This window comes from Salmo salar, chromosome ssa02 (assembly GCF_905237065.1).
Source record: "Salmo salar chromosome ssa02, Ssal_v3.1, whole genome shotgun sequence".
NCBI lineage: Eukaryota > Metazoa > Chordata > Actinopteri > Salmoniformes > Salmonidae > Salmo > Salmo salar.
The window spans coordinates 54,468,451-54,496,027 of record NC_059443.1 but is presented as its reverse complement, the minus strand read 5'-3'; the positions used below and the strand labels follow the sequence as shown (position 1 = coordinate 54,496,027).

Sequence of the window (27,577 nt, the reverse complement as noted above, 5' to 3'; positions counted from 1 at the left end):
CTGCATTACACACTAGTAAATATGTACAAAATCATTTGAGACACTTTGTAAGTTTGTGGTTGAATGGCTCTACTGTGGGCTATTTTCCTCATCAAAACCAAATCAAAACTTTATTTACATAGCACATTTCTTATAGATGATGCATTTCAAAGTGCTTAGCAAATCAAATAAAAATGAGACTAATTAAAATAGTAAAATGATAACAGTGGACATGAGACTAATGCATTAAAATACATTAAAATAAATAAGATATATACAATGGGATAAAATAGATAGGACTAAGCAAAAGTACGGCTTAAAAGTAGCTCTTCTAAATGTATACAGTTTCTGAGGCCCTCAGATCCTCCGGCAGGCTGTTCCAAAGGCCAGGACCATGGTGGCTGAAGGCAGCCTCACCAAACGTTTTGGTTCTCACCTTTGGAACAACTAAAAGACCCATGACAGAAGATCTGAGGTACCGACCAGGCACATACAGTATCTTAAAAGCATGTTAGACATGTATTCAGGTGCAGGGCCACATAGTGTGTTTAAAATCAATTATAAAACTACAGGCAACCAATGCAGGGACTTTAAAATAGGTGTTACAGTATGTTAAATAATATATCCTGACGACAGTTCAGTTATATTGGTATAATAGTGCCCTCCAGTGTTTCTGAGTAAAGGTTTAGATAAATTATACTTGTAGTGGTGGGGCTTTGACAAAGCTATTGGAAGTTGTTAGTATGTCTTCTAAGTCCGTTGTAGGTTGCATAAGGAGACAGTTCAAAGAGAATCCACAACTCAAAGGAGAATACTTTGAAAATGGTTCTCTGATCTGGCACTGATCAGAGAGAACTGTAATGAGGAACCCTGTTTTCACCTATCCAATGGTGTTGGATCAGAATTCTTGGCTGCCTGTCCAATTCAAACTCACAGTCATCATCTCATGAAACACGCGTTGACCAGTGTGTGAGATTGAAATATTTAACAGGTGCATGTGTCACAACTGTGCAGCATCAACACAGGAAGTGGTTTAGAGTCTATCGAACCTGTTTGGCTGGCAGGAAGTGCTGCTGGTTTAGACGGGAAACTGAGCCCAGCAGCCACTGAACACAAACAACCACATGTATCTGTGTCAGACGACCCACAGATGGTGATGATGTTCTATTAAATATCATTCAATAAATATTCTACATCTTGTTGTCGTTAATGTATGAACTTCAGGGTTGATCCGAATAGTTGATAGAACTGGTGAATGGGACAGGCCCCAAGACAGAGTTGTGAAATGGATGTCTCAGCTTCCCATTATTACTATAGCATCAGATCATATGTCTCAATCAATGTTTTACATTTTTTTTAAAAGAGGAAGGTGTGAAGAAATAAGAGCCGTCTGTGTAAAGGAAGGTACAGATGCAAACAATTCATATCTAGGCTAAATGAACAAATCAGAACAAAGCATGTATTTACATTTCATATACAAAGAAAGAGTAGGCAAGTGGGTAGAACATTTGAAGACGTCCCCTGTTCCTTTCTGGCGCTTTCAAAATGATTGAGCGAACTGACACACTTCCTGTGAGGTGGAGGACAACTTCAGACTTAACAACAGTTTTAGTTACCTAAACCATACACGTGAAGAGGTCCTGAGGATTTTATGAAGAGATGTCTTCCATGCAGCGGAGGAATTTAACAATACTCTGTTCAGGACAAGGGCCAGTAAGGCATTAAGAACATTACAGAGGGTGTGGGAGGATTTGAGAGAAAGTAAAAAGAGAACTCTTGGATAGGATGTCAAGGGGAAGAAGGGGAGAGGTGAGAGAGCAGAGAGACCAGTCAGAATACTATAATACATGAAAAAAAAAACAGAGTTAGTGACACTGTGAAAGGAAGCAACCGTTGAGTGTGGGAGGTTGAGGGCGTGAAGACTCACAGCAAAGGAACTACACACGAAGCAGTCAGACAGATGTTGCCGGATGACATTTTGGAACACAGAAATAAAAAAAAGAATCAAGAAAGAAAAACAAGTGATGTCCAGATTATTAGTCATCCTAAGTGATTACATTTTGAGGGGACCTTAAGTAAGGAGGTAAAGACGATTTATTCCATTCTTGAAAACAGTGAGAGGAGCAAGCTAAAAAAAAGATACTCACAAAAACCAAGATGAAAATGGGCACAAACCAGGAGGCTGAATCTGAGCCAGAAGCTAAACCGATTGCAGAGGAGACGGGACCCACAGAGGAGGAGAAGGAGACACCTGCTGAGCATCCTCAAGACGCCCCTCCTCCTGAGGACGTCGACCCTCTCAACACCTACAAGTGGCACACTGGAGCCAAGGCAGCAACCCTTGACGGGACGAGAGGAGAGGGTGGAGCCACAGCATCAACAACAATAGAGAAGATGGAGAAGACCTCCACCACCAAATGGAGTAATAAGATGCAGAACTGGCGGAAAGCCCTGAGCGAGGATCCCGGAGAAAGAGCCTCAACCGTTGGACGAGGAGGGGAGACCCCCAGGCTGGAGAAGAACCCTACCTCCAGGAAGAACCCCTTCAGAAGGGTCCAGTCTGAGCCTCCAGGGTCGCTGTTCACTACCCAGTCCCCCTCCTCTTCAGCCCAGGCAACATCGGGACCGGGGGCAAGCGCAGAGGCACCGGAACCACCTCCCGGGGACACGCCACAGAAAGGGGGCGGAGGGGCACTGTTCAGGAAGTACATACGCACCGTCTCGCAGAAGCTCAAGAGGCCCCGGCTGCTGAGCAGAAACAGCACCCCGGCCCTTCTACAAGGTGAAGGCGCAGAATGCACACCATAAGCGGATTGCCTAGTTATCTGAATGCACACCTAGCGCCACACATGACAATACCATGCTCTTTCTTCTGTTTTTTAAGACGTCCTACATCGCTGTATGTCAACCATTTTGAGTACAGTTTTCAATTCTAGGTTTGAATTTGTATAGTTTAGTTAGTCTCTCGATTTTAGTGTAGTTTAGATTTTCCGTAATTTTTCCTTCAGTGAAATGCTGAAATCTGGTGTTGTATACATGGCATTTAGTGTGTGTCTAAGAACCCATGATGAGGTAGACATGGTTAGTAAGCATTTTACACTTTAAAGAAGCAAGTTTGCATAAAACCAAAAGCATTATACTCAACCATACAGTCAGAGACCATTTTGAGTGGACTTTTCAGTCAGTCTATTCGTCTTGGAGACTGGAATAAACCTGAAGATACAGATTAAAAAACCTACAGTACATTTACGTCATTTAGCAGACGCTCTTATCCAGAGCAACTTACAGTAGTGAATGCATACATTTCATGCATTTTTATTTATTTATTTATTTTTGTACTGGCCCCCCATGGGAATCGAACCCACAACCCTGGCGTTGCACACACCATGCTGGCGTTGCAAACACCATGCTCTACCAACTGAGCCAGAGGGAAGACTATGTGACAGTGGGTGATATGATTTAGGAGAAGTTAATATAGCCATACTTAGATTAGAAAACAAATTGACACAGGATGCGCGAGAGTTGTGGTTCGTCATCGATGGGGAGCGAGGAGGGGCGGAGAAGATAGCATCAAAACAACAACTACAAACTAGAAATGGGAGTGGCCATGTGCACTGTGTCAGATAACGACATCATGCCATAATTACTCCGAATGAAAAACATCCAGGTGCTAGCGTGTGCACTCAATTACCCCCCCCCCCCCACCAGAATGACTAGTGCTGGTTCCCTTAGACTATACTGTAATTAGGAAAACTCAATTTCAGACACAGAGATAGAGTATTGTTAAAATAACTGTGTCCAATCACAGAGGCATGACTAGGGTTATCAAAATGAGTCAAATTAGTGGCATCTATTGTAGACCATGTCATACAACTGTAGTTAGTTGTGTCACACAGACAGTTCAAATAAAAAGGCCAGGATTTCAAGTGACTATTGGAGTGATTTGGTCCATCCCATTCTGTACTGATCTAGTGTGCTGTTGTCATGGTGTGTGTGTGTGTATAGATGCGGGTGGGAGTGGGCTTGCAGCTGCGTCCCTAGAGCTAGCCAGGCTGTCATGGGCCCCTCCCCAGGACGTCCCCGTTTGGGACATCAACAACTGTGTCCTGGAGGACGGACAGATCCTCATCACCCCGGAGGAAGAGGTACACGACACAGACCAACAACAACACTTAGCAATGCACTTCCATTATTAAACAATATGGAGTCAACACAACCTTGAAGCATCGCATTTAACAGTTAGTACTATTACTGGGAGCACTGCACTCTCAATGGAAACTCACACTTGACTGTATGAAGTTGATAGTCATGGTTTCTCTCTAGGTTATTATGTGAGTGTGCATCTCTTCTACTCCCTCTCTCAGCCAATGATGTGGACCCGGAACCGAGTCAGCAGCTGCCTGTCAAACCTCAGCATGCAGAACCTGGCAGATGTCAACATGGGTCAGTACTCCAATACTGCCTCATGATTTTAGACAGTAGGAGTGTTTCATATGAATAGGGTTCTTGGAACTGTGATCAATACCTTGATTTCTCTAATAGCTTTCCCAAACGTCAACATCAGAGACACAAAGGAGATACAACGGTGAAGTCCATTTTCCCATCAAAATGGTTGATCCTCAGAAATACAGACTGAGCAAGACTGAGTCAGGGATGTCTTTGCATGGATAACATCCATTCGGGAGCATCACAACCACTAGAGAGTCTAGCAGAGTAACGGTAGAGCAGGCACAGAGGAAATAGCTGACGTGATTATGCTTGCGAGTGGCTTTCAAATTGTTTCCTCAAACCTTTTGGGGGTAGATACCATCACATCTGTATGTTCCAGAAGACCAGTCAGGGCTGATTGAGAAGAAGCAGTGTCTGTAGCGTGGCTTCTCTCATTCATGTTACTTTTATTAGTATTAGCTTGTGGACTTAGTCTGGCTATATAATATTAGATATTGATTAGTTCTATGTGATGCCTACATTGGCGAGGCCCATTTGGTGAAGAGAGGAGAACCATGAGAGGTGAAACAGTGTTCACTCTTAAGTGTGATTAGGTGAAGCGGGTTCGACAGATCTCTCGCCCTCTCTCAATGATGGGATTTAGACGCTGGATTGCATGTGGAGGCACATTGGGTAAGCAAAGGATTAGATAGAAGTTCATTTGTACGGTCACAATTACTATTGATTCAGACAAATATTTTACTTGATTATGTCTATGAAAGGAGAATATCAACAAAGGTCCATTTTTAACGAATGCTCTGAAGAAAAGTGATGTACTGTATGATGGCTTTAGTTACTGCCGTAGGTAAATGTATTCTTTTAGCCAAAAAAGTGTCTCAATGGGCCTCCGGGGGTGGCGCAGTGGTCTAAGGCACTGCATCGCAGTGCTAGCTGTGCCACCAGAGATTCTGGGTTCGAGCCCAGGCTCTGTCGCACCTGGCCGTGACCAGGAGGTCCATGGGGCAACGTACAATTGGCCCAGCGTCGTCTGGGTTAGGGAGGGTTTGGCCGGCAGGGATATCCTTGTCTCATCGCGCACTAGCGACTCCTATGGCGGGCCGGGCGCAGTGCACGCTGACACGGTCGCCAGGTGTACGGTGTTTCCTCCGACACATTGGTGCGGCTGGCTTCCGGGTTGGATGTGCATTGTGTCAAGAAGCAGTGCGGCTAGGTTAGGTTGGGTTGTTCCTTGCCCGAGTCTGTACGGGAGATGCAGTGATGAGACAAGACTGTAACTACCAATTGGGGAGAAAAAAGGGGTAATAAAAAAAAAGTGTCTCAATGTGTTGTTTTATTGACTTGGAGTGACAGCACGGCTGATTTTCTGCTCTGCAGTGGTACTCAGGGTTTTAGTAGTCTCTAAACTAAGTTAATCAATGTCTGAAATGAAGGCTGCACTTACAAGGTTCCTTCCACTAGATAAAAGCAATATCCGGTGTGACTGTCAGAACACTTATCAATGGTTGACTCATTCTGACACTGAGCCTAGTCATCCCTCAACCTTCTTACGTTAGACATTTCTTACTGTTGGAGAGACTTAAGCTAAAGTGGTTATCAATAGGATTTCAAAGACAGTGCATTAATGTTCCGTTATACAGTACATGTACTGTTCTAGATTAGTTATTCAAATTCAGTCTGAATAATCTTCAGCCTTGCGGCCTCATCCATTTGAGCAGTTATTTGTTCAGTCTTCAGAGGAAATGCAGAGAGGGGGAAATGACTACACTTCCCCTGGTGGTTTCAGAGGACTGCAATTTAGATTGGGGAGATTAGATCAGCCACTGGTTGTCTCTCCACAATGGTTTCCAAATAAACAGGGAAATGTACACACATACAGTGAGGGAAAAAAGTATTTGATCCCCTGCTGATTTTGTACGATTGCCCACTGACAAAGAAAGGATCAGTCTATAATTTTTATGGTAGGTTTATTTGAACAGTGAGAGACAGAATAACAACAAAAAAAAACTGAAAAACGCATGTCAAAAATGTTATGAATTGATTTGCATTTTAATGAGGGAAATAAGTATTTGACCCCCTCTCAATCAGAAAGATTTCTGGCTCCCAGGTGTCTTTTAAACAGGTAACGAGCTGAGATTAGGAGCACACTCTTAAAGGGAGTGCTCCTAATCTCAATTTGTTACCTGTATAAAAGACACCTGTCCACAGAAGCAATCAATCAATCAATCAGATTCCAAACTCTTCACCATGGCCAAGACCAAAGAGCTCTCCAAGGATGTCAGGGACAAGATTGTAGACCTACACAAGGCTGGAATGGGCTACAAGACCATCGCCAAGCAGCTTGGTGAGAAGGTGACAACATTTGGTGCGATTATTCGCAAATGGAAGAAACACAAAAGAACTGTCAATCTCCCTCGGCCTGGGGTTCCATGCAAGATCTCACCTCGTGGAGTTGCAATGATCATGAGAATGGTGAGGAATCAGCCCAGAACGACACGGGAGGATCTTGTCAATGATCTCAAGGCAGCTGGGACCATAGTCACCAAGAAAACAATTGGTAACACACTACGCCGTGAAGGACTGAAATCCTGCAGCACCTGCAAGGTCCCCCTGCTCAAGAAAGTACATATACATGCCCGTCTGAAGTTTGCCAATGAACATCTGAATGATTCAGAGGACAACTGGGTGAAAGTGTTGTGGTCAGATGAGACCAAAAGGAAGCTCTTTGGCATCAACTCAACGTGTTTGGAGGAGGAGGAATGCTGTCTATGACCCCAAGAACACCATCCCCACCGTCAAACATGGAGGTGGAAACATTATGCTTTGGGGGTGTTTTTCTGCTACCGGGACAGGACAACTTCACCGCATCAAAGGGACGATGGATGGGGCCATGTACCGTCAAATCTTCGGTGAGAACCTCCTTCCCTCAGCCAGGGCATTGAAAATGGGTCGTGGATGGGTATTCCAGCATGACAATGACCCAAAACAAACGGCCAAGGCAACAAAGGAGTGGCTCAAGAAGAAGCACATTAAGGTCCTGGAGTGGCCTAGCCAGTCTCCAGACCTTAATCCCATAGAAAATCTGTGGAGGGAGCTGAAGGTTCGAGTTGCCAAACGTCAGCCTCGAAACCTTAATGACTTGGAGAACATCTGCAAAGAGGAGTGGGACAAAATCCCTCCTGAGATGTGTGTAAACCTGGTGGCCAACTACAAGAAACGTCTGACCTCTGTGATTGCCAACAAGGGTTTTGCCACCAAGTACTAAGTCATGTTTTGCAGAGGGGTCAAATACTTATTTCCCTCATTAAAATGCAAATCAATTTATAACATTTTTGACATGCATTTTTAAATTTTTAGTTGTTGTTATTCTCACTGTTCAAATAAACCTACCATTAAAATTATAGACTGATCATTTCTTTGTCAGTGGGCAAACGTACAAAATCAGCAGGGGATCAAATACTTTTTTCCCTCACTGTACATATGTAAGACGTGAGTGATATGTAACAAGATATACAGTATGTCTCCATATGAAGCAACAATAACAGAGACAACCCACAATGCCCACTTCCTGCCCGAGACGCTCTGATAAAATGTTGCCATTTTTTTCAAGGGAGGGGAGGGATCATGTCAAGCCAAAACTGTGTTTACATGTTTACATGCTAACTGTGTGTATCTCTTGGACCTACAGAATGCAGCCCCGACCACATGGCCCCCACTGGAGGCCCCAGACTGAAGGGCCAAGATGGAGGAGTGAGGGTGAGCACTACATACTCCACAGATAAAATACTGTTATTACATGATTCATAACAGCTCTGGATTTCCTGAGGATTCTGTATGACTCAGGGCCTGCTAATCAGTATGCCCCTGGAGATGAATTGAACCCATCTCTCCCTCCCCCCTCTTTAATTGTCTTCTTCCTGCCCTCTGTCTCAAGGGGCTGATCAAGCGGCGTTTCTATGGTGGAGCCATGCGAAAGAGCAATACCCAGTTAAACACCATTGGGTTGAACAAAGGGAGCAGGTATGTGGTCAGTCTCATAGTGCTCTTGGTGTGTAAGGCAGGCTGTTCCTCATTGACTCCTCTCGTCTCCTCCTCCCTGTCTGTTCAGCAGGCTCCATGGCTCACGGGAGTCCGTGTCCATCCCAGTCAGCGCTGCAGGAAACCTGGATCTGAGCGCAGACACCAGTACGGTCATCAGGCCTGTACACAGCTCCATCCTGGGGGAGAAGTACTGCTTTGAGGTAGAGCGGACCTTTGACCTGTAACACCTGCATTGCTTGCTGTTTGGGGTTTTAGGCTGGGTTTATGTACAGCATTTTGTGACATCAGCTGATGTAAGAAGGGCTTTATGAATAAATTTGATTGAAATTTGATTGAACATCTATACTCGTCCCATGTCTTAAAGTGATTTGACCAGGTTCATGTTAAATACTGCCCAATATCATCTTTGCTTCACTCTGTCCTGTCATGTATTGACTGCTGGCAATTTCCACCTTCATATTGATGTCCTAGGTGATAAACTCAGAGAACAACCACTGTTTTGGGTGCACCTCAGCTGCTGAGCGAGACCGCTGGATAGAGGACCTGAGACGGGCTGCTCAGCCCAATAAGGTAAAGAAACTATTTAAAAACATTCATCTTCAATACCAATTAAAGGAGAAGATTAATTTGGTTGTAAAAAATATTTTATTTCTTTATGTAAATGGAATGTTATAGAAGGATCCAGACACGTTTGCAATTGCACTTGTTTTTGAGAAAATGATCCCAAACAGCAAATAATTTCCTCATCCTAGTTGTATATTATGGGGGCCCGAAAAAAAAAACAAAGGCTTCAAAAACACCCAAATACGTCCTTTTAGAAACAGCAAATCTCTCAGTGTAGTGATGCAGGTCTTTAAATGTTGTACACATGAAATTGTCACTCCAAAGTTGATCCGCAACGTTATATTCCCTTTTGTGTGACTCAAGTGGTTTCTCCTATCCAGCTGTTCCATTCTTCATGTAGCCTGCTTCTACAGGTAACTGCCAACATAAATTGTCTTAATAGGGCGTTGGGCCACCACGAGCCGCCAGAACAGCTTCAATGCGCCTTGGCATAGATTCTACAAGTGTCTGGAACATGCTTTCAATATACAGTACTTTGTATCCCTCATAAGTGTTTTTACTTTATTTTGGCAGTTACTTATAGAATGGAGAGGAACCACTGGAGTCACAAAATGGAATATTACAAAAGAAATTGATATTTTTGTACAAAGGAAAACATATCCTTTAATGTATGCCACATTGCCATGATATCCTAGGAATCCATATCGTATACTCACTGATTGATGTTCTAACGTGTTCTGTCTCCGTTAGGACAACTGTGAGCGGACAGAGAACTCCCTCAGTCTATGGGTGAACGAGGCCAAGGACTTGCTCCCCAAGAGGCGATACTACTGCGAGCTGCACCTGGACGGCACCCTGTTCGCCCGCACCAGTAGCCGAGCCGTGGGCAAGTCTTCCCATCACTCCAGCTTGGTTGGTGATGGATCCTCTGGTGGGGTGCTCGGGGGCAGCGGCGGGGTGGTCGGAGGCTGCCAGCTGTTCTGGGGAGAGTTTTTTGAGCTGGACAACTTGCCGTCGGTCTCCCAGATCACCCTGCACCTCTTCCGCGATGAGGAGCCCAAGAAGAAGCGTCATTCCCGGGATGAGTCCACCCTGCATCCCCTTGGCAGTGTGGCCATATCCCTGGCCGACATCCGTGGAAGGGCCTTCCAGGAGAAGTGGCACCCGATTATTCCCTACAAGGCGTCTGGTGCCGGAGGGACGAAGGAGCAACTGGGGCCCCAAGCGTCGCTCCGTGTCAAGGCCCGCTTTCAGAACCTGCAGGTGCTGCCCATCGAGAGGTATAAGGAGTTTGCAGAGTTTGTGACAGTGGACTATGTGGGCATGTGCAGGAACCTGCAGCCACTGCTGTCAGTCAGGGAGAAGGAGGAACTAGCCGGGGCACTGGTCCACGTCTTGCAAAGCATTGGCAAGGCCAAGGTAAGCAAAACAAAGGGATGACCGGTGCTTCATGATAAGCATTTAAAGTAGACCTTTACAATAGTCAGCTAGTCATAACTTGCTAAAAGCGCTTATTCTGTGTGTTTATGTTCCAGGAGTTCCTTATCGAGTTGGGTAGTGCAGAGGTGGAGCGCCTTGGGGAGAAAGAGGCATTGATCTTCAGGGAGAACACGCTGGCCACCAAGGCCATTGATGAGTACATGAAGCTGGTGGGCCAGAAGTACCTCATCGACACCCTGGGTAAGGAATATCTGTGGAAGTACAATTTTTCGCCCTGGGTAACAGTGGATCTGTTTTAACACTTTTTTAGACCTTCCTCTTAGAAACTGTTATGGAAAACTGTGCCATTGCTCTTCTTACAGGGGACTTCATCACTCGACTGTATGCCTCAGTAGAGAGCTGTGAAGTAGACCCTCTCAAATGCCCCGCCTCTGAGCTGTCAAACAACCAGCGGCACCTGAAGGAGAGCTGTGAGGAGGCAGTGCAGAAAATCACTGAGATGCACGGGTGAGGGACAAATAGACCTGATGGGAAACAATATATAAAGATAGAAAATGGGGAGAGCAGTCTTAGCCAGAAGAATGCTATCAAATGAATGCTGATTCAGATTCACTCACAGGAAATACTAGGCTGCAATTGACCGCTCTTGCCACCGTTTACCTCACAGGTCTTTCCCTGAAGAGCTGAACAGGATCTTCTCCAGCTGGGTGGAGCTGTGCGAGAAGCAGGGACGACCTGAAATTGGCCAGCGCCTCATCTCTGCCTCGCTATTCCTCCGTTTTCTGTGTCCCGCCATCCTCAGCCCCTCCCTGTTTGGTCTGACACAGCCCTATCCAGAGCCGGCCACCCTGCGCACCCTCACCTTCACCGCCAAGGTCATCCAGAACCTGGCCAACTTCACCCTGTGAGTGCGTGGGGCTTCATCTCTGTCTGCACCCCATCATAATTCATCCATGTATCCATGGATACCAACCTTAGAGATGAGCTACTAGATACATTACATAATATACCCACAAAACATCTGACACAATGATGGAAATATTAAAGTTGACACTCATTTTAATTCTTCAAACTTTGTGGTCCAAGTCAAGAATTTTTGTAAAAAAATGTATTTCACCTTTATTTAACCAGGTAAGCTAGTTGAGAACAAGTTCTCATTTACAACTTCGACCTGGCCAAGATAAAGCAAAGCAGTGCGACAGAAACAACAACACAGAGTTACACATGGAATAAACAAGCGTACAGTCAATAACACAATAGAAAAGAATTAAGTCTATATACAGTGTGTGCAAATGGCATGAGGTAAGGCAATAAATAGGCCACAGTAGCAAAGTAATTACAATTTAGCAGATTAACACTGGAGTGATAGATGAGCAGATGATGGTGTGTAAGTAGTGATACTGGTGTGCAAAAGCGCAGCAAAGTAAATAAAAACAATATGGGGATGAGGTAGGTAGATTGGGTGGGCTATTTACAGATGGACTATGTACAGCTGCAGCGATCGGTTAGCTGCTCAGATAGCTGATGTTTAAAGTTAGTGAGGGAAATGTAAGTCTTCAACTTCAACGATTTTTGCAATTCGTTTAAGTCACTGGCAGCAGAGAACTGGAAGAAAAGGCGGCCAAAGTAGGTGTTGGCTTTGGGAATGACCAGTGAGATATACCTGCTGGAGTGGGTGCTAAGGGTGGGTGTTGTTATCGTGACCAGTGAGCTGAGATAAGGCGGAGCTTTACCTAGCATAGACTTATAGATGACCTGGAGCCAGTGGGTCTGGCGACGAATATGTAGCGAGGGCCAGCTGACTAGAGCATACAGGTCGCAGTGGTGGGTGGTATAAGGCGCTTTGTTAACAAAACGGATGGCACTGTGATAGACTACATCCAATTTGCTGAGTAGAGTATTGGAAGCTATTTTGTAGATGACATCGCCGAAGTTGAGGATTGGTAGGATAGTCAGTTTTACTAGGGTAAGTTTGGCGGCGTGAGTGAAGGAGGCTTTGTTGCGAAATAGAAAGCTAGATTCTAGATTTGATTTTGGATTGGAGATGTTTGATATGAGTCTGGAAGGAGAGTTTACAGTCTAGCCAGACACCTAGGTACTTGTAGTTGTCCACGTATTCTAGGTCAGAACCGTCCAGAGTAGTGATGCTAGTCGGGCGGGTGCGGGCAGCGAACGGTTGAAAAGCATGCATTTGGTTTTGCTAGCGTTTAAGAGCAGTTGGAGGCCACAGAAGGAGTGTTGTATGGCATTGAAGCTTGTTTGGAGGTTAGTTAACACAGTGTCCAAAGAAGGGCCAGATGTATACAGAATGGTGTCGTCTGCGTAGAGGTGGATCAGGGAATCACTCGCAGCAAGAGCGACATCGTTGATATATACAGAGAAAAGAGTCGGTCCGAGAATTGAACCCTGTGGTACCCCCATAGAGACTGCCAGAGGTCCGGACAACAGGCCCTCCGATTTTACACACTGAACTCTGTCTGCGAAGTAGTTGGTGAACCAGGCGAGGTAGTCATTTGAGAAACCAAGGCTATTGAGTCTCCCGATAAGAATAAACATCTTCTCTCCATATTCCCAAACCAGGCGTTCCCTCCTCCAACACTAACCCATTCCCCATCCTCTTCCATTAACAGGTTTGGTGAGAAGGAGGAGTACATGCTGTTCATGAATGACTTCCTGCAGCAGCACTGGGAGAGGATGAGGTGCTTCCTTCAGACAGTGTCCAGCCCAGACATAGAGATCCCAATGACATCCTTCGATGGCTATGTTGACTTGCCTCTGCGTCTGGCTGTCCTACACAGCCTGCTGGTCGACATAATTTCCCCAATGAAGCAGGTAGGCATAAATCAACTGAATCAAAGGCAAGTGTTATGCTATGACATTCTTGTACTCCTGCTACCAGTCACTTTTCAGCCCTGTTTACATGTATATCCGCCTATCGCGCCTACACTGACACTCTTGCTGTAACGAAGACGCAGGGAGTTAGGAAACAAGTGCAGTGTGAGTTTAATGATAACAAAACATGGAACAAGAAGCATCTAACAAGGAAATATAAACCATACTACCTGATGACTGACAGAAAGAGTGCTAGATAAATGGTAAGTAATCAAGGTAGTAATGAAGTCCAGGTGTGACTGACAACGCTGGCCAGGGTGACGGCCCCAAGGGCGAGGAGCGGGCTCATCCAGAAGGTGAGACTGTACTCCGCAGAGGTCTGGGCACCTTGCAGGAGTTGGAGTAGTTACCCTCCGGTGGATGGTCGAAGACCGCCCTTAACAGAGCCATGAACCCCTCGTAGGAACCCAGCTCCTCCTCTCCTCTCTCCCTGATGGCCATAGCCCACTCCAACGCCCGCCCAGTCAGCAGAGAAGTGACCGTGGCAACCTTGGACCTCTCAGTGGTAGGGGCTCCCGTCTGATGAGCGAAATAGAGGGAGCACTGGAGTAGGAAACCATGGCATTTGGATGGCATCCCATCTTATTTGTCCAGGAGGGACAGTTGGGCATAGCTATCCTGAGCAGACTGCTGGGTAGCCTGGGAGACTGGCTTGCCAGGATGAATCATGGTAGAAGGCCCTCCGTTATTTGAAAGTGAATCCTCTCGGGTGGTGTTGAGGTGGTGGAGGACTCGGAGGACCATAGTTCACCCAGTTGCGCCAGCTGATCGTGGTGTTGATGGAGTACAAAACAAGAGAAGAGAAGCGTCTAACAAGGAAACATAAACAATACTACTTGATGACTGACATAAACAGAGTGTTAGATAAATGGTAAGTAATCAAGGTAGTAATGAAGGGGCGCAGGTGTGCGTAATGATGGGCAGCCAGGACCGGTGGTTAGTAAACCAGCGATGTCGAGCACGGAATGGGGGAGAGGGAGTAGACCTGACACTTGCGTGCACACACACACACGCACACCCACCCACCCACCTCCACTTATGCTGCTGCCACTGTTTACTATTATTATTTATCCTGCTACCAGTCACATTCTCATAATCCCTGCCTATAAGTACATATCTACCTCAAATACTCCAGTATCACTGCACATTGTAAAATCTCTTATTTTATCAGTTGTACTATAGTTTCTACCAGCATGCCATGTGTTCCACCAGAGGAAGAAAAAAAAAATACTCGAGACCCCCTTTACTCCACACTCAGAGACGCGTACAAAGCTATCCCTTACTCTCAATTTTGCAAATCTGACAATAATTATATCCTCCTGATTCCTGCATAAAAGCAACAACTCAAGCAGAAAGTATCAGTGACTCGCTCAATACAGAAGTGGTCAGATGATGCGGATGCTAAGCAACAGGACTGTTTTGCTAGCACAGACTGGAATATGTTTTGGGATTCATCTGATGGCATTGTGGAGTATACCACATCAGTCACTGGCTGACGGTTGTCGGATATGGCAGGGCTTGCAAACTACAAAGGGAAACCCAGCCGTGAGCTGCCCAGTGACGCGAGCCTACCAGACGAGCTAAATGTCTTCTGTGCTCACTTCAAAGCTAGCAACACTGACCATGTTCCAGACGACTGTGTCACACCTTCTCCGTAGTGAATGTCGTTAAGACCTTAAAACAGGTCAACATTCACAAGGCCGCAGGGCCAGACGGATTACAAGAATGCGTTTTCAGAGCATGCGCTGACAAACTGGCAAGTGTTTTCACTGGCATTTTCAACCTCTCCCTGACCAAGTCTGTAATATATACATGTTTCAAGCAGACCACCATAGTCCCTGTTCCCAAGAACGCCAAGGTAACCTACCTAAATGACTACCGCTCCGTAGTACTCACGTCTGTAGCTATGGTGTTTTAAAAAGCGTTCAACACCATAGTGCCCTCAAAGCTCATGATTAAGCTAAGGACCCTGGGACTAAACACATCCCTCTGCAACTGGATCCTGGACTTCCTGACAGGCCACCTGTCAGGAAGGGTAGGCAACAACACATCTGCCACGCTGATCCTCAACACGCAAGCTCCTCAGGAATGGGTGCTTAGTCCCCTCATGTACTCCCTGTTCACACACGACTGCATGGGCACGCACACACACACACACACACACACACACACACACACACACACACACACACACACACACACACACACACACACACACACACACACACACACACACACACACACACACACACACACACACAATCATTAAGATTGCTGACAAGACAACGGTGGTAGGCCTGATCTCCGAAAATGATGAGACAGCCTATAGGGAGGAGGTTAGAGACCTGGCTGTGTGTTGCCAGGACAACAACCTCTCCCTCAACGTGATCAAGACAAAGGAGCTGATCGTGGACTACAGGAAAAGGAGGGCCAAGAACAACCCCATTCACACCGACGGGGCTGTAGTGAAGCAGTTTGTAAGCTATCATGGTCCAAGCACACCAAGACAGTCGTGAAGAGGGCACGACAAAGCCTATTCCCCCTCAGGAGACGAAAAGATTTGGCATGGGTCCTCAGATCCTCAAAAAGTTCTACAGCTGCACCATTGAGAGCATCCTGACTGGTTGCATCACCGCTTGGTATGGCAACTGATCGTCATCCGACAGCAAGGTGCTACATAGGGTAGAGTGTACAGCCCAGTGCATCACTGGGGCCAAGCTTCCTGCCATCCAGGACCTAAAAACTGTCAAAGACTCCAGCCACCCAAGTCATAGACTGTGCTCTCTGCTACTGCACGGCAACTCTAGGTCTAAAAGGCCCCTTCACAGCTTCTACCCCCAAGCCATAAGACTGCTAAACAGTTAATCAAATAACTACTCTGACTATTTGCATTGACCCCCTTTTTTACGCTGCTGCTACGCGCAGTTTATTATCTATGCATTGTCACTTTACCCCTACTTACATGTACATTAGCTCAGCCTGTACACCCGCACATTTACTCTGTACCGGTACCCCCTGGATAAAGCCTCGTCATTGTTATTTTATTGTGTTACTTTTTATTTTTATTATTTTTGTAGCAAATATTTCCTTACTCACTTAAAAACTATTGTTGGTTAAGGGCTTGTAAGTAATGTAAGGATCTATGTATAGCTGGTGCAGAGGAGTCAGGCACAGGACAGCAGAGATGAGTAAATAAAAGTAACTTTACTCAAAGTCATCAACATACAAGAGAATACCAAGCCCACAATACAACAAACACTCACAACCAAACATGGGGAACAGATAAATAATAAACAGGTAATTGGGTGGGTGAAACCAGTTGTGTAAGACATAGGCAAAACAAATGGAAAATGAAAATTGGATTGGCGGTGGCTAGAAGGCCGGTGACGTTAACCGCTGCCCGAACAAGGAGAGGGACCGACTTCGGCGGAAGTCGTGACATCTACACCTGTTGTATTTGGAGCATGTGACAAATACAGTTTGATTTGATATTGAATACTGCAGTGTTGGGTAGTGCTTGCAAAATAAGCATTTCGCTGTATGTGACAAATGTGACAAACAAAACTTTAAACGAAGCTGAAACCTCCCATGGTAAGGTTTAGTGGTAGCTAACATGCTGTTCGTTCATATTTCTTCCTCAGGACACCATAGACAAATTGCACCCACTGCCTTCAATCCTGAACCAGATTACAGAATCTCTGGGCCCAGATGCTCTACAGATTACTGTTAGCAGGTGAGGTTGCCGAGTGCACTTCTGCATGTGCACCCTATGTGTATTGCACATAAGCATTTTTGTAGACCTACTTGTGTGCGTACATAGTTTCACAATCTTTTTTACGTCTCGCTTTATTGTCGTGATTTTTATTTTTCACAACAGCAACATTGGTCATTCCAAGCCGACCTACGTGCCCCCTAAAGACGTGGGCAAGTACAGCCCTCTGCACAACTCCCTGCTCCAGCTGCCTGTGGATGGGAAGGGCGGCCAGCGGAAAGAAAGCTTTCAGGGGGTCAAGCGAGACAGGATGAGTGCCAGAGAGAGGAAGCCAGTATCCAGGACCCAGAGTGCTCCGCACAGACCGCCGGGGATCCCTAAACAGCAACTGAGGAGACAGAGCAGCACTGAAAATCTGCCACTGGAGGACCAAGAGGCAGAGCAGGAAGCCAACCCTCCACTTGATATTTCATCACCACAGAACGTGAGTTTGGAAATCTTGGCCATATGGTTTCAATTGTCAACATTCAGACATTCTATTTTATGTTGACATTATCCTCTTGAAGTACATGGTTCATAGTCATAACCTTGCATTGCCATGTGGTTGTTCTGTTGAGAGTCGATGGGTGGGAGGAGTAATTGAATCTCATGAAAGCATCCCCTCTTCTTGTGTCAGAGCGATAGTGTAAAGGCTCCTCCTGCTCCAGTGCCTTGGATCAAAGTGTCCCAGAACAAGGAGACATACGAGAGGAAGGTAGAGAATGAAGAGATCAGCCTACTGGACAGGGTGGGTTCACCTTCATATTATTTATCATCCAGTAATGCTGCTCCTTCCTCTTTCGCATTGATTACTTCAGCTCATCAAAGAAATACTGCAATGATGAAATTGCTTGATCGCCATGATGTTGATTTGTGATTTAACCAGTATGCACAGGAGCTGTCGGAGCTCCGCCTGGGGGTGGAGCAGGTGACAGAGCGCGAGTTGGAGATGGCCAAGCGGCTGGAGGACTTCATTGTCCAAAGTCAAGATCAGAATGCAGTCTTGTCGGCTGAGGTTAACGAACTGCGTGATCTTCTGGCTGTCCGTGAGGAACAGCTCGCCAGCGCCACTTTCAGGTGAGACAGTGGAGTAGGAGGGACAGATCGAAATGTCATAAAATTACATTCACAACCTTTCAAATGAATGAGAGTTTATTTGGTTTGAAGATGAACTAAAATGCAATTGTTAATCGGCGTCATAGGCTGGGGGTTATCGAGGAGGAGAGGGAGGAGGATGAGAGGAAGCTGAACGTCGCCGTGGCAGCAGCTGAGCGAATGAACGTACTGGTAAGACTGGAGATATCTACCACAATCATTAAGATAAAGATGAGTCATGACGAGTGTTTAGGCTACATATTAATTTTCATTTCTCTTACCTGGTAACATGACTTGAAAAACAAAACTAAATGTAGCCGTTTGTTGCTGTGTGTTCTCAGGAGGAGCAGTTTGCAGACCTGCTGAAGGACAGGCACCAGCTCAGTGGAGACTACACCGGTGACCAGAGCAACACACAGTACCCTGGGATCGGGGCCAATCATGTCAACAGCATCTGAAGTCAGGCTGGCAGCACAGAGTTGTAATATAGACATATGCCTAGCTTAGTCCCCATAGCTTTCACGTTCTTCCAAATACAAAACCCCCCAGAATTATGTTGTTTTGCCTGAAGGGTGGCTTACTTTCAGAAATTCAGACACTGTATGATGATTTTCTCATGATAAAACTGAGTAAATATATGCATGAATCTTAACCTGTGAACTAAAAAGTCATAGGTATGCTAAACATGTTTAACATTGCACTTACTGTGTACACTGTACTTGAAATATTTGTGGAACATTAGTTGATTTGACAGGAACAGACTGATCTAATTTGAGTGTAGAAACCTAAACATCAATAATAGCCTACGGCAAGAACAATTTCCCTCTGCAGTTTAACAAAATGAATGTAAGGATACCACACCTCGATATGTAATTAAATACATCGTTGTCCTCTTTTGATTCGCCACTTCTTAGAATGTTGACCATTTTCCATCCATTTTGAATGCAGATTTACAATTTCTGTGAACTTAATTAAAAACTCGAATAAACAATGTACCATTCAGTGTTTGTGTGAACTTGTGTTGTGTGTGACAATGTGGTCTACGTGGTAAGAATTACTAAATTACTGTTGCTAAATAACAAAATAAACTGATGAGAATGTCCATGTAAGGAGTCAGAGAATAGTTCAATTGGTTTATTGGAGAGTATGTGCAGGTATACGCCGTATACCCACTTTTATACGGGCATTGTGTATACTCACTTCTTAATCCCCACTGATGCGTATCAAAGTAGTGTAGTGGAGGTATACGCTGTATCTATTAATAAGGCTGATGAAACAGATCAGAATGTCTAAATTAAAATGTTGATATAGTATTATTTCTTCACATTTTAAGCGCAGCAATGTACACCTGGCAGTAGGCATACGGACAAATGTTCCAAAATGCAATTTGCGGGAAAACGCGTTCTAAAATCGCACCGCACCTGTAAGCGGTGTCATGGACAGAGACGAAATATATGTTCGAAATTTATGAAGAAAAGGGTTCTAAAGATGCAACAACTATCATGGGTTGCTAATATGACTAGGATAATGTCTTTTGCCACTAGACAATTAAATAAAGTTCATTTGAAAAACCAATAGAACAGGAGACTGCATATGAGGAAGTCTTAAATTAAGTCTAACCATGTTTCTATGGTGGGATTTTGGCTATAGGCTACTTTGAAGCAAGTTAAGACATGCCTCTTAATATGAAGTAAAATGTCCAGGTTTCAAACAATTAAGGAACAGGAAAAATATAGCGATGCTAATGATAGGCCTAACCGTCTTCTGGTAAAGAGATCTTCTGTTGAATCTGACAATTAATCTTGATGGTTGTACAGTCGCCTCAAATAAAACTGTGAAGGACCTCGGCGTTACTCTGGGTCCTGATCTCTCTTTTGACGAACAAATCAACACTGTTTCAAGGACAGCTTTTTTCCATCTACATAACATTGCAAAAATCCGAAACTTTCTGTCCAAAAATGATGCAGAAAAATGAATCCATGCTGTTTCAATATGCTTTGTGTTGTAGTCACGACAGACAAAGATATACAGTATAGTTAAGCAAACTTTACAAGGCATGTTGTCAACCAGCACATTAATAAAGTAAGTAACAACTGGTTTCTGTTTCCTGTGTAACATCAATATGAGTAACATCAATATAGCTACATGTTCTCTTTTTTTTCTACAACAAAGGCAGACTCCATCTAACTTTGGCTTGTAGTCCATGTCTGCAATAAACTGGAATGTGAACTGAATGTTTGTTTACTGTCTCTGACTGTCCATTAATTATTATTATTTTTACCTTCACACAAAGTCTTTCAGGTGTATAGGTCTTCAGATGGCCCTACCAAACCTTATGTGGGGAGTGTTGATTACATCAGGAGGTGCTTGACCTGAGATGTTTGGATCTTCTTGTTGAGGTGCAGCGTCCACCTCTAGGTTGTGTTCAGCACCCTGCTGGGCATCAGCTGGTGCTCTGTTTACTGGCTTTGTGACAGGCTCCTCAACAGTGGGAAATCCTCCTCTATTTCTCTGCTCTTCCTCAGGTGTCGCCTGTTCCTCCTGAAGACTTGTCCCCGTTCTGTCTTCACCTCGTAGGACCTTTGCTCCACAGGTCTGACTACTGTGGCCCTCTGCCACCACTGTTTCTGTCCTATGAGTGGCTGAACTCTCACCCTGTCATCTCGTTGCAGCTCTGTGAGATCCTTAGCAGAGGTGTCGTAGTACTTTGCCTGTTTCTGCATGGCCAGGTATGGGTCAGCACCTGCTCTCTTTGCTTTTGCCATCAGTCTTTTTGCTGTTTTCACTGCCGATTCCACTTTCCCATTACTTTGCGGGTATCCTGGAGACAATGTTTTGTGTGTAAAGTCCCAAGCCTTGCTGAAACTTCTGAACTCGTCTGAAGAGTACTGGGAACCATTGTCTGAGTAAAGGATGTCAGGTATCCCACAGCGTGCAATGTGTGTCTTCGGTTTTCGAATGACCGTTTTCAACTGTGTGTTCTCCAAATGGTCCACTTCCCAGAAGTTGGAGAGATAATCAACTGTGACCATGTAGTCTCTGTCGTTGAACTAGAACAGGGCAGTCCCTATTTCTTCCCAGGGACACTTTGGTGCTTCATGTGGCCTCAACGTTTCTTTCTGCTGCCTCATACCCCATGCAGTGCAGGTGCTACATTGTGCCATGTATGTTCTCAGCTGTGCATTCATGCCTGGCCTCGTAGACACACTCGCAAGCTCTTCCCTTTGTTCCTATGTGTGAGGAATGGATTCTCTGCATTATCTCTGACCTGAGGGCAGTAGGCACAACGACTGAAGATAACTCCATTTTGCACACTCAGCTCATATCTGTTGTGAAAATACATGGCTACTTCTAAGGGTACATGTCCTTTCACTTCAGGCCACCCCTGCAGGATCACATTTTTCAGTGTCTGGAGCTCCCGGTCCAGCTCAGTGGCTCACTGGATGTGCTTTAGTCTCTCGCTTGACACAGGGAGGTAGTGTATCATATTGATTGATTCCACTTCGACCTCCACAGGGCCTCTGTTGTCTTGTTCTGTGAGGTACGCCCTGCTCAGGGAGTTGGTCAGCACCACATGTTTTCCCGGAACGTATCGGAGACTGACCTCGTAGTTTTGGAGTCTCATGAGCATGCATTGTAGTCTTTTTGGTGCGCTGAGGAGAGGCTTTGTCATGATGCTCTCTAGAGGCTTGTGATCTGACTGCACTTCCACAGTTCGTCCATATGTGAATTGGTGGAACCTCTCCATGCCAAACACCACTGCAAGCAGCTCCTTCTCTATCTGTGCATACCCTTTTTCAGTCTCTGTCAGGGCTCTGCTGGCGTATGCTATTGGTTGTCCTCCCTGCATCAAGGCTGCTCCTAACCCACACTCTGAAGCATTACACTGTAGTACAAGCTGCTCTGTTGGGTTGTAGTATTTCAGCACAGGGTCTGTGCAATGGTATCCCTGATTTTATTGAAAGCCTGCTCATGTCTCTCTGACCACTCCCACAGTGAGTCCTTGTGTATTAGCTGTCACAGTGGTTCGCAGAGCTCCATGGCGTGGCTGCAGAACTTGGCTAGGTAGTTTACCATGCTCAGGAAGCGCTGCACCCCCTGCACATCTGTAGGCCTAGGCATCTGTTTGATGGCTGTCACTTTTCCTGGGTCCACTTTCAACCCCTCTGATGTTAGCAGGTGGCCAGGGTAGGGCACTTCTTTCAGCCTGAGATGCAGCTTCTCCGGATTCAGCTTGATATTGAGCTTCCTGTAACTGTCCAAGAGCATTTTCAGGTTTTTGTCATGGTCCAGAGTCGCTGCTTCATCGTTGTCTCCTTCTCCCACAATCAGGATGTAATCTGCAATGATTTTGACTCCTGGAAGACCTTCCATTGCCTGGTTCAACTTCCTCTGAAAGATCTCTGGGGCTGGACTGAACGCGTGCTCTGTTCAGATCTGGCAGCACATCTTCAATAGTGGGAAGTGGGTAATGGATCATCTTGTTGAGAGGTTTCGGATCAATACACACTCATAGTTTTCCAGACGGTTTCTTCACTACGATCAGGTTGCTAATCCAATCTGCTTTTTTCCCCAACTGCTTTTATCATCCTTCTTTTCTCTAGACCACTGAGCTCCTCAATGAGTGGTTTATATAGTACTACTGGCACTCTTCTCTTTGGCAGCTGGACGGGCTCCACTCGCTCATTAACTTCCAGCTTCAATTTGCCGGGTAAGCATCCATCTCCCTGGAATACATCAGAGACCTCCTGTTTGTTCTTTAGTCCAAGATCCTGTCGTTTTCTCGATGGCCAGGATGTCGTGATGCTGCACAGTAATCAACTCCATTGCCTGGATAGCCTTACTGCCTAGAATGGGCCTGTGCACATTCTTGTTGACTACGATGAACTCAACTCGGTAGGTTTTCTTATTGCGTGGATTGATCACTTTAAGTGTGCACTTCCCCAGTGGTGTCAGAGTAATCTTGTTATACATCACCAATAACTGACTGCAGGGCTCTAGGTTACTGGCTTTTATGAGGATAACATTACATCTAGCACCACAATCCAACTGAAATTTGACTTTTTGTTGACCAGCATGGTTGCAAAGAGAGCTGCATTGGGGTCTGTGGTTTTCTCTTGCACCACGTTGATGCTCTCTGACTTTGGCCCTAGTGTGATGCAGAGAACATCCTCACCGTTCTCTGAGTCAACTAACGCATTTTCCATTGCCAGGACTCTTTCTCTTGCTGATCCCTGCACTTTTGCAAACCTTAGAGAAGTGATTGTTTCTTTTTCCACAGGATTTACTTTTTTGTCCATATGCAGGGCATTTTTCCTTTTTTCTCTCATGTGTCCGTCCACAGTATCTGCATTGTATAATGCTCTGTCCCTCTGTAGGGTCTCCTCTCCCTCTCAGTCTCTCTTTCTGTGTTACTGCATGCACTGCTACAGGGCCCTGCACATTTATGACTTTAGCTCTCTGTCTGGACAGTTCTGCAGCTCTTCCAATAATCTGTATGCATTTCTCTAAACTGAGATCAGTCTCTGAGTAAGCACTCTCTTAAGTGTGTGTCACACGTGCCACACACAATCCTGTCCCTGATAAGAGAGTCTGTGATTACTGCAAAGTTGCAGGTGGCCACTAGAGTCCTCAATTCAGTGAGATATTTGTCTAAACTCTCATCTTGGCCCTGACTTCGCATGAAAAAATTATATCTCTCAATTTTTTCATTTTTCTTGGGATCACAAAATGCATCCAGTGCTGCAATTACTTCCTCAGAGAGATTGTCTTTTGTACTGCCCACCCATAGGGTCTCACAAATCTCTCTGCCTTTTTCCCCAATGAGATAATTTTTACTTTATAATCCTCAGGTTTTTCGCTCATTGTAAGAGCCATGTACAAATGTAATTACTTTTTCCATCTTTTCCAGGTCAGTGCTAAATTACAATCATCAAAGTCTATTTTCCCCAGAGGTTTCAGTGCATTTTCCATAGCGATTTATTTGTAGAATGGAATGTTTTTTTTTAACCCCCTTTTTTCATGGTATCCAATTGGCAGTAGTTACAGTCTTGTCTCATCGCTGCAACTCCCGTACGGACTCGGGAGAGGCGAAGGTCGAGAGCCATGCGTCCTCCGAAACACAACCCAACCTAGCCGCACTGCTTCTTGACACAACGCACATCCAACCCGGAAGCCAGCTGCACCAATGTGTCGGAGGAAACACCGTATACCTGGTGACCTGGTCAGTGTACACTGCGCCCGGCCCGCCACAGGAGTCGCTAGTGCGCGATGAGACAAGGATATCCCTGCCGGCCAAACCCTCCCTAACCCGGACGATGCTGGGCCAATTGTGCATCGCCCCATGGACCTCGCGGTCGCAGCCGGCTGCGACAGAGCCTGGGCTCGAACCCAGAATCTCTGGTGGCACAGAAATGCGATGCAGTGCCACTGCGCCACCCAGGAGGCCCTAGAATGGAATGTTAGGTACTTACGAATCTGCTTGTATCTAATAGCCAGCTAGCTTTTAGCATAGAGTCACTTACGATTGCCAGCACTTTTTCAAACTGCCGCCTGGGATGTATTCTTCATTTACATCGATGAGATCCAGGTTCTTTTGAGTACCGCTGTCATTATGTTTCAATATGCTTTGTGTTGTAGTCACGACAGACAAAGATATATAGTTAAGCAAACTTTACTAGGCATGTTGTCAACCAGCACATTAATAAAGTAAGTAACAACTGGTTTCCGTTTCCTGTGTAACATCAATATGAGTAACATCAATATTGCTACACATGCTTTTGTCACTTACAGGTTAGACTACTGCAATGCTCTACTTTCCGGCTACCCGGATAAAGCACTAAATAAACTTCAGTTAGTGCTAAACATGGCTGCTACAATCTTGACTAGAACCACAAATGTGATCATATTACTCCAGTGCTAGCCTTTCTACACTGGCTTCCTGTTAAGGCAAGGGCTGATTTCAAAGTTTTACTGCTAACCTACAAAGCATTACATGGGCTTGCTCCTACCCATCTTTCCGATTTGGTCCTACTGTACATACCTACACGTACACTACGGTCACAAGATGTAGGCCTCCTTACTGTCCCTAGAATTTCTAAGCAAACAGCTGGAGGCAGGGCTTTCTCCTATAAAGCTCAATTTTTATGGAATGGTCTGCCTATCGATGTGAGAGACGCAGACTCGGTCTCAACCTTTAAGTCTTTATTGAAGACTCATCTCTTCAGTAGGTCCTATGATTGAGTGTAGTCTGGCCCAGGAGTGTGAAGGTGAACGGAAAGGCAATGGAGCAACGAACCGCCCTTGCTGTCTCTGCCTGGCCAGTTCCCCTCTCTCCACTGGGATTCTCTGCCTCTAACCCTATTACAGGGGCTGAGTCACTGGCTTACTGGTGCTCTTCCATGCCATCCCTAGGAGGGGTTCATCACTTGAGTGGGTTGAGTCACTGACGTGATCTTCCTGTCCGGGTTGGAGCCCCCCCTTGGGTTATGCCGTGGGGGAGATCTTTGTGGGCTATACTCGGCCTTGTCTCAGGATGGTAAGTTGGTGGTTGAAGATATCCCTTTAGTGATGTGGGGGCTGTGCTTTGGCAAAGTGGGTGGGGTTATATCCTGCCTATATCGTCGGACAAGGCCACAGTGTCTCCCGACCCCTCCTGTCTCAACCTCCAGTATTTATGCTGCAGTAGTTTATGTGTCGGGGTGCTAGGGTCAGTCTGTTATATCTGGAGTGTTTCACCTCTCTTATTCGGTGTCCTGTGTGAATTTAAGTATGCTCTCTCTAATTCTGTCTTTCTTTCTCTCTCTCGGGGGACCTGAGCCCTAGGACCATGCCTCAGGATTACCTGGCCTGATGACTCCTTGCTGTCCCCAGTCCACCTGGTCGTGCTGCTGCTCCAGTTTGAACTGTTCTGCCTGTGGCTATGGAACCCTGACCTGTTCACTGGACGTGCTACCTGCTGTCCCAGACCTGCTGTTTTCAACTCTCTAGAGACAGCATGAATGGTAGAGATACTCTGAATGATAGGCTATGAAAAGCCAACTCCTGAGGTGCTGACCTGTTGAACCCTCGACAACCACTGTGATTATTATTATTATTTGACCCTACTGGTCATCTATGAACATTTGAACATCTTGGCCATGTTCTGTTATAATCTCCACCCGGCACAGCCAGAAGAGGACAGGCCACCCCTCATAGCCTGGTTCCTCTCTAGGTTTCTTCCTAGGTTCTGGCCTGTCTAGGGAGTTTTTCCTAGCCACCGTGCTTCTACTCCTGCATTGCTTGCTGTATGGGGATGGGTTTCTGTACAGCACTTTGTGACATCAGCTGATGTAAGAAGGGCTTTATAAATACATTTGATTGATTGATGGAACGGCTTTCCCAAAAACCTTCTCAATTAAATTTTAAAGGGGAACACTAACAACAAGGCAGACACTAACAACAATCCTTTGGGAAAAAATGAAAGAACTGATCAGACACAAATGACTGTGGAAGGACCACCAGAGGGCAGGCTGGGCTCACGGATAGTAGCACAACAAGAGAGAGGATGGAACCAGCAAGAAGGGAGGAAGATAAACTATCTCTGGAGAATGGCTACGGAGAGAGAGGTGCTATCCAAGAAGATCCATTAAGACGGTGATGAATATGTGATTGTTGTTATAGTTTGAAGATAATCGTAATGTGATCCTGTGTCATCTAAAGAAGAAGATGTATGTTGTTCCTTTGGAGATTCTCATTGACTGTGTTGGAGTGTTTGTATTGTCAGAAATACCTCAATAGAGAACTGTGTTGAATCAAGAAAACCTACTCTGGACTCGTTTATTCCACCTTTCCGCTTTAGAGTGACACCAAATGACTTGGTCCGCTCACATTGGTGGAGAATGCGGGCACTAGGTGGACGAGTGACACAAGGATAAGTGAGTAAATCAAGATTCTTCCAGTAGACACAGAGGAACCATTCAAGAACGATGGACAACGCCCTACTACAACAGTTGATCACGGCACAGCAGACAACCATAGAACTCCTGCAACGACAGCTGAGTGGGCGAGAAGAACCTAGAGTGAAGCCTAGAGCGGCTGCTCACGCCATCTTACCTCGTCTCTCCAAGGAGGATGATATCGAGGCCTTCCTCATGACCTTCGAAATGACGGCCACCTTGGAAGAGTGGCTGCCCACAGAATGGGCGAGCGCATTAGCCCCTCTTTTGACTGGGGTGGCCCAGGAAGCCTATTTTGACCTGGATTCCCGCGAAGCTGAGGACTATGGGCGACTAAAAACCAAGATCCTGTTCCGGTACCAGCTGACTGCCAGAGATAGAGCTGTAAAGTTCCATCAGTGGACCTATATGACTGACCAACCGATCCGTGCCC

At 45.6% G+C, this 27,577-nt stretch overlaps 1 protein-coding gene and 1 long non-coding RNA gene across 5 annotated transcripts; one reads left to right on the top strand and one right to left on the bottom strand.

The window, feature by feature from the left end:
* Positions 1-48: 48 nt before the first annotated feature.
* LOC123729823 (uncharacterized) lies at positions 49-2,674 on the bottom strand. Its single transcript, XR_006761487.1, has 2 exons — positions 2,508-2,674; positions 49-2,319 (listed from the first exon to the last, which is right to left on the bottom strand). It is a non-coding gene; the product is annotated as an uncharacterized lncRNA (long non-coding RNA).
* LOC106588395 (ras GTPase-activating protein nGAP) lies at positions 2,137-19,210 on the top strand. Of its 4 annotated transcripts, none has more exons than XM_045706015.1 (18): positions 2,137-2,761; positions 3,985-4,124; positions 4,344-4,422; positions 8,114-8,181; positions 8,360-8,445; positions 8,537-8,666; positions 8,938-9,036; positions 9,781-10,449; positions 10,566-10,710; positions 10,833-10,977; positions 11,138-11,374; positions 13,101-13,302; positions 17,004-17,095; positions 17,240-17,558; positions 17,751-17,861; positions 18,000-18,190; positions 18,316-18,400; positions 18,550-19,210. In XM_045706015.1, the coding sequence occupies exons 1-18, from the start codon at positions 2,137-2,139 to the stop codon at positions 18,664-18,666; spliced, it is 3,540 nt and encodes a 1,179-aa protein (XP_045561971.1). In that variant the 3' UTR covers positions 18,667-19,210. The 4 variants fall into 4 exon arrangements, with proteins under 4 accessions (XP_045561971.1, XP_014032795.1, XP_014032815.1 ...); XM_014177320.2 differs by having other exon boundaries at positions 8,534-8,666; XM_014177340.2 differs by lacking the exons at positions 2,137-2,761; positions 3,985-4,124; positions 4,344-4,422 and adding an exon at positions 4,782-5,100.
* Positions 19,211-27,577: the final 8,367 nt, after the last annotated feature.

What these genes read in the sequence shown, in the direction of transcription:
- LOC106588395 (XM_014177320.2), top strand. Translation starts at nt 2,137, where the DNA reads ATGAAAATGGGCACAAACCAGGAGGCTGAATCTGAGCCAGAAGCTAAA. An exon ending in AACCTGGCCAACTTCACCCT is followed by an intron (nt 11,375 to 13,100) that starts GTGAGTGCGTGG and finishes TTCCATTAACAG; the next exon opens with GTTTGGTGAGAAGGAGGAGT. An exon ending in CTCGCCAGCGCCACTTTCAG is followed by an intron (nt 18,191 to 18,315) that starts GTGAGACAGTGG and finishes TCGGCGTCATAG; the next exon opens with GCTGGGGGTTATCGAGGAGG.